The sequence below is a fragment of the Onthophagus taurus genome, unplaced genomic scaffold, assembly GCF_036711975.1.
Source record: "Onthophagus taurus isolate NC unplaced genomic scaffold, IU_Otau_3.0 ScKx7SY_16, whole genome shotgun sequence".
Lineage (NCBI taxonomy): Eukaryota > Metazoa > Arthropoda > Insecta > Coleoptera > Scarabaeidae > Onthophagus > Onthophagus taurus.
The window spans coordinates 1,462,579-1,470,042 of record NW_027248941.1 but is presented as its reverse complement, the minus strand read 5'-3'; the positions used below and the strand labels follow the sequence as shown (position 1 = coordinate 1,470,042).

At 31.0% G+C, this 7,464-nt stretch overlaps 1 protein-coding gene across 1 annotated transcript; it reads right to left on the bottom strand.

The window, feature by feature from the left end:
* Positions 1 to 1,270: 1,270 nt before the first annotated feature.
* Positions 1,271 to 2,174, bottom strand: LOC111416140 (peroxiredoxin 2-like). The gene has a single exon (XM_023048098.2). It carries the CDS (start codon positions 2,051 to 2,053, stop codon positions 1,319 to 1,321), a length of 735 nt encoding a protein of 244 aa, XP_022903866.1. The 5' UTR covers positions 2,054 to 2,174; the 3' UTR covers positions 1,271 to 1,318.
* Positions 2,175 to 7,464: the final 5,290 nt, after the last annotated feature.

Genomic DNA, 7,464 nt, shown 5'->3' with positions numbered 1-7,464 from the left:
AGAGTGTAGATTTCAATTTAAACATATTATTTTATTGCCGAGGCAGCTTTGCTGCTGAGGCAGTAGTTCATATATTAAAAAAAACAAAAATTAATACCATTTTAATACAAATTTTATGCTATTAAGGTTGCGGAGGGTGCAGATTTCAATATAAAAGCATTATTTAGATGCCGAGGCAGCTTTGCTGCTGAGGCAGTGCTTCATATATTAAAAAAAACAAAGATTAATACTTTTTTAATACAAATTTTATGCTACTAAGGTTGCGGAGGGTACATATTTCAATATAGAAGCATTATTTAGATGCCGAGGCAGCTTTGCTGCTGAGGCAGTGATTCATATATTTAAAAAAAACAAGAATTAATACTTTTTTTAACCAAATTTTATGCTGTTGATGTTGCAGAGAGTGTAAATTTCAATTTATCCATAATATTTCGTTGCTGAGGCAGCAAATCTGTCAATTTAAAAAAATATATTTTTTTTAATGAAAATTGTTAAGTATTAATACATTTTTTGAGTCCACCCGGTCTTTTTTAATCAATAAATCGCACTTTTATTTATTCAAAATAAATAGGTTATCGCAAAAAAAATTAGTAGTGGAAATTTTAGGTTAGATTTGATTAAAAATTCGTAATCCCCATTAAAAATCGGTTAAAACGAGCCCAAACACGACTAGATTATCTCAAAAAACAACCGAGATATTCAAAAAACATTATTGGAAACAATCGAAAATCGCCTGTCAAATTTCCTTTTAATCACTCATATCTCGGTTGTCTTTAGAAATAAATATATCGAGTTTAAGCTCATTTTGAAGGATTTTTAACGTAGATTTTAAATATTTATTAATTAATATGAATTGTTGTTAAAATTTTTTTTTTTAAATAAATATTAAAATTTTTAAGTTTGAATATATTTCTTGTGTCCCTCAGTCTTTATTAATCGAAAAATCGCACTTTTATTTATTCAAAATAAATAAATTATCATAAAAAAAATAATAATTGAAATTTTAGGTTAAAATTGATTAAAAATTCGTAATCCTCATTGAAAATCGATTAAAACGAGCCCAAACACGACTAGGTTACCTTAAAAAACAACGGAGATATTCAAAAAAAATTTTGAAAACAATCGAAAATCGCCTGTCAAATTATTTTTTAAACGCTCATATCTGGGGTGTTTTTGAAAATAAATATATCGAGTTTGGGCTCATTTTGTAGGATTTTTAACGTAGATTTCAAATATTTATGAATCAACACAAATAATTAATAAATTTTTTTATAAATCAAGCACTTTAATCATCAAATTAATTTTATGAATATTTTAATTAAGTATTAACAAATTTTTTGAGTCCATCGGCTGTCGGTTGAAGAGTTTTAGCACCCGGTTTCCAATTAACGGGGCAAACCTCCCCATTTTCATCGGTAAACTTAATCGCTTGTACCAACCGTAAAACTTCGTCCACGTCTCTCCCAATCGGCAAATCGTTTACGATAATTTGCCTCAAATGGGCTCTTTTATCGATAATGAAAAGGCCGCGAAACGCAATTCCGGTATCCTCGTCCAAAACGCCATAATCCCTGCTGATTTGCATATTTTTGTCGGCTAATAGCGGGATCTTCATGTCGCCCAATCCACCTTCTTTCCGCGGCTGCTGACACCAAGCAAAATGGGAATACACACTGTCCGTGCTGCAACCTATCACGTCCGTGTACAAAGCTTCAAAATCGGCAATGCGGTCGCTAAATGCGATTATCTCCGTCGGACAAACAAAGGTAAAATCCATCGGGTAAAAAAACAACACCAAATAACGTCCTTTGTAGAGATCGAGTGAGATATCTTTGAACTCACCTTTCACCAAAGCTTGACCTTTAAAGAAAGGCGCGGGTTTTTGTAATTTCGGCACAACATTACGGATATAATCTTCTGCTACGCTCGAAATCATATCGTCACACTGACAGCCGTTTTGACGTTCTTGAAATTTTTGATTTTTCGATATTTCTTTTTTGTTTTTTAGTTTCGTTAACGCTGTTCTTAGGTTTCTTAGGCTCCTTCCGGTCATTACGGTGCGGATCAAAGAGGTCCGAACCGAGCGAGTCGCCGATAAAACAGAGAGCAATTAAACCGGGCGATCGTCGTTTATCAGCCGATTAACGGGGCCGGCGGATTTACGTGCGCGCACCGGGCCGGGTGCTAGTTGCCGAGGCGAACGCGGGGCGGCGTCTTTGTCGGCACCGGCGAGGCCAATTAGATAATATGATGAACGGCCAAACCAGAGCCCTCACGCAAAACCCACCATCTCGCTACAACAAGAACAACTCGAAATAATACCAACTCAATAAAATCGAATCTTTTCAATTTGTTAATTACGCTCATCTCTAATCTAAATAATCCATTTCGAATGGTCATTAATCGTCGTTTTGGTCCTGCTGTTTGGTTTGTCCGGTTTCGCGTATTGTCGTCCGTTTACAATGGCATCCGTGGCGTCGTCGGCGTCAACGGTGCTAATCCATTGTTTGCCAACATGGGTCACGCGTCGTTTAACCGATTGCCGCTACGTGGCATTCTCCGTTTCGGACGACAGTTGTTCAATCGTCGAAATCGAATCGTTGTTATTATTGCCTCTCCGACCAACCACCCCCTAGTTACCCTTCGAGCGGTGAAAGCTGGGGAAACATAACGGAATTCGAACCGTGTGTGTATCTGTCAAATTTGCGCAACGATTTTAGCCTCATTTTTGCTAGAAATCGCGATTTATAATAAAAATCCTATAATATAAAGCCAAACACGGTGTTTATTTCAAAAATTAACCGAGATATGACTGTTTTTAAGAAAAAATTGACAGCTATATCAATTAATTTGTATTAATTAATAAATATTTAAAATCTATGTTAAAAATCCTTTAAAATGAGCCCAAACTCGATATATTTATTTCTAAAAACAACCGAGATATGAGTGATTAAAAATAAATTTGACAGGCGATTTTCGATTGTTTCCAATAATGTTTTTTGAATATCTCGGTTGTTTTTTGAGATAACCAAGTCGTGTTTGGGCTCGTTTTAATCGATTTTGAATGGGGATTACGAATTTTTAATCAATTTTAACCTAAAATTTCTACAACACATTTTTTATGATAACTTATTTATGTTGAATAAATAAAAGCGCGATTTTTCGATTAATAAAGACTGAGGGACTCAAAAAACATATCAAAATTTAAAAATTTTCATTAAAAAAAATTTAAATATTTGATTTTCAAAAAAATTTTTAATAACAATTCGTATTAATTAATAAATATTGAAAATCTACGTTAAAAATCCTTCAAAATGAGCCCAAACTCGATATATTTATTTTCAAAAACAACCGAGATATGAGTGATTAAAAATAAATTTGACAGGCGATTTTCGATTGTTTCCAATGATGTTTTTTGAATATCTCGGTTGTTTTTTAAGATAACCTGGTCGTGTTTGGACTCGTTTTAACCGATTTTCAATGAGGATTACGAATTTTCAATCAATTTTAACCTAAAATTTCAATTATTATTTTTTTTATGATAATTTATTTATTTTGAAAAAATAAAAGTGCGATTTTTCGATTAATAAAGACTGAGGGACACAAAAAATGTATTAAAACTTAAAAATTTTCATTAAAAAAAATTTAAATATTCAATTTAAAAAATTTTTTTTAATAACATTTCGTATTAATTAATAAATATTTAAAATCTACGTTAAAAATCCTTCAAAATGAGCCCAAACTCGATATATTTATTTTCAAAAACAACCGAGATATGGGTGATTAAAAAATAATTTGACAGGCGATTTTCGATTGTTTCCAATGATGTTTTTTGAATATCTCGGTTGTTTATTGAGATAACCTAGTCGTGTTTGGGCTCGTTTTAATCGATTTTTAATGAGGATTACGAATTTTTAATCAAATCTAACCTAAAATTTCAATAACACATTTTTTATGATAACTTATTTATCTTAAATAACTAAAAGTGCGATTTTTCGATTAAAAAAGACTGGGGGACTCAAAAAGTATATTAAAACTTAAAATTTTCATTAAAAGAAATTTTAATATTCGATTTCCAAAAAATTTTTTAATAACAATTTATATTAATTAATACATATTTAAAATCTATGTTAAAAATCGTTCAAAATGAACCCAAACTCGATATATTTATTTTCAAAAACAACAGAGATATGAGTGATTAAAAATAAATTTGACAGGCGATTTTCGATTGTTTCTAATAATGTTTCTTGAATATCTCGGTTGTTTTTTGAGATAACCTAGTCGTGTTTGGGCTCGTTTTAACCGATTTTTGATGGAGATTACAAATTTTTAATCAAACCTAACCTAAAATTTCAACAACAAATTTTTATATGATAACTTATTCATTTTGAATAAATAAAAGCGCGATTTCCCTATTAAAAAAGACTAGGGGACTTAAAAAGTATATTAAAACTTAAAAATTTTCATTAAAAAAAATTTTAATATCCGATTTTCAAAAATTTTTTTAATAACAATTCGTATTAATTAATAAATATTTAAAATCTACGTTAAAAATCCTTCAAAATGAGCCCAAACTCGATATATTTATTTTCAAAAACAACCGAGATATGGGTGATTAAAAATAAATTTGACAGGCGATTTTCGATTGTTTCCAATAATGTTTTTTGAATATCTCGGTTGTTTTTTGAGATAACTTGGTCGTGTTTGGGCTCGTTTTGACGGATTTTTCACGTAGATTACGATTTTTCACATTTCAATCAATTCTAACCTAAAATTTTAACTCAAAATTTTTTAAAGTTAATTTTTTTTTATTTTAAACGAATAAACGTCCGACTGGGAAGCGTAATTTAAGGAGGATTAATTATCGGACCCACCACGGAGCCAACGGTCAAAGGTGACCGTGACCACTGGCCCTCTCTTCCCCTCCTTCTCCTTGGTCCGCGTCTAAATTGAGCGGTTAATGCGCAATATCTATGCAGTCATTTGTCAGATCGTTATTAATTTCGTTTTTTTCTTCTTTTCGTATTTAAAGAAAAAATAATGTATAAATGAGTGATTTTACTCACTACATTTTTGTTTTTATTTTTGTTTTATTTTTTTGTGTTCGTTTTAAACGAGAAGAAAAAGAAGACAAATAAAAATAAATAACCCGGGCATAGTTATGATAATGGGGGGCGCAGGAAGGCGGTACCTGTCCGGGTCCTGCGGATGGCGCCACCGTCGTTCGGCCCCCGTAAAGTCTACATTTTCGGACGTTATTTATGACCTCACGTCTTCGGACGTCTGTAGTACGACTTTCAGGTATTCTGTACGAAATTTCGGGAATCTGCGCGTCTAGGTCCCTTCGACGACAAAAAAAATCAACCCGACCTAACCTCAATCATACCAAAAATGTTTTTTAAATCATTTTGAGATTTCTTTTAACGACCTGGAAAGTCGTTAAAACGCGAAATTTGCATGAAACGGTGCCCGCTTTTGTCCGCGCCCGTAGGTGGCGCTTAAAGCGTGAAAACGCCATATATCACACGGCAAAATCTCGACGTTTACACGCTTTATAACGATTTATTTTACAACTACTTCTTTATATCAAAAAAAAAATCAATATACAATGACGATCAAAAGTTCAATTCATTAATTTTCTTTTTATAGGGGATTAAAAGTTTATTCCCGAATAGTCCCCAAGGTCCAGTGGCGTGTTACACAAAAAAGACGTTGGGGTGGCAATACCATTAAGGAGATTAAACCGCAAGAAAAACATCGACGTTTGATGAAAAAATTGCGATTTTTGATTTCTTTTCGGCCGCCATCATAACTCATCGTAAAAAGGATCAATGTTAAGCATCGAAAAGGAAGGGAATTAATAAAAAAAATGTTAAAAAGCGCCTACCTGTATCTTTTGTTTCAACCAAGTAAGGAAACAAAAGCACAGCGGGTGATGAGGACCCCCCTATCACTTTAAAAATAATGGTGGAGTTTTCGGTCACGTGGTGACAGCTGGTGGTGAGTTTTTAATGATTTTTCGACTTTTATTTAGTAATGTTGACTCTAAGAATTCAGCTATAATAACTCATTTTCTATTTTTGGTTTATCTTAGTTTTTGTATCCATGTAAAGTGTAGAGTAGCAGTGAACCAAACATTCAGAATATGCTCGGAAATATTTAGTTAATGGGCATTCAAATAAGTTATTCTAATCTTTTAAATTCACTTCTGCCTTATCCGCTGCATACTGGGGAGTATTTATGTTTAATGGGGTTATTACAACCATTATTAATGTCGATTAACGGTAATTGTTCAAATTAAAGGTTGGATTTGATTAAAAATTCGTAATCTACATTAAAAATCGATTAAAATGAGCCCAAACACGACTAGGTTATCTCAAAAAACAACCGAGATATTCAAAAAAACATTATTGGAAACAATCGAAAATCGCCTGTCAAATTTATTTTTAATCACTCATATCTCGGTTGTTTTTGAAAATAAATATATCGAGTTTGGGCTCATTTTGAAGGATTTTTAACGTAGATTTTAAATATTTATTAATTAATATGATTTGTTATTAAAAAATTTTTTGAAATCGAATATTAAAATTTTTTTTAATGAAAATTTTTAAGTTTTAATATATTTTTTGAGTCCCCCGTTTTTTTTAATAGGGAAATCGCGCTTTTATTTATTCAAAATAAATAAGTTATCATAGAAAATGTGTTGTTGAAATTTTAGGTTAAAATTGATTAAAAATTCGTAATCTACATTAAAAATCGATTAAAACGAGCCCAAACACGACTAGATTATCTCAAAAAACAACCGAGATATTCAAAAAAATCATTGGAAACAATCGAAAATCGCCTGTCAAATTTATTTTTAATCACCCATATCTCGGTTGTTTTTGAAAATAAATACATCGAGTTTGGGCTCATTTTGAAGGATTTTTAACGTAGATTTTAAATATTTATTAATTAATACGATTTGTTGTTAAAAAAAATTTTTAAATCGAATATTAAAATTTTTTTTAATGAAAATTTTTAAATTTTATTATACTTTTTGAATCCCCCAGTCTTTTTTAATAGGGAAATCGCGCTTTTATTTATTCAAAATGAATAAATTATCATATAAAAATTAGTTATTTAATTTTAGGTTAGATTTGATTAAAAATTCGTAATCTACATTAAAAATCGATTAAAACGAGCCCAAACACGACTAGGTTATCTCAAAAAACAACCGAGATATTCAAAAAAACATTATTGGAAACAATCGAAAATCGCCTGTCAAATTTATTTTTAATCCTCCATATCTCGGTTGTTTTTGAAAATAAATATATCGAGTTTGGGCTCATTTTGAAGGATTTTTAACGTAGATTTTAAATATTTATTAATTAATATGATTTGTTATTAAAAAATTTTTTGAAATCGAATATTAAAATTTTTTTTAATGAAAATTTTTAAGTTTTAATATATTTTTTGAGTCCC

Coding starts and splice junctions, on each gene's coding strand:
- LOC111416140 (XM_023048098.2), bottom strand. CDS start 2,053: ATGACCGGAAGGAGCCTAAGAAACCTAAGAACAGCGTTAACGAAACTA.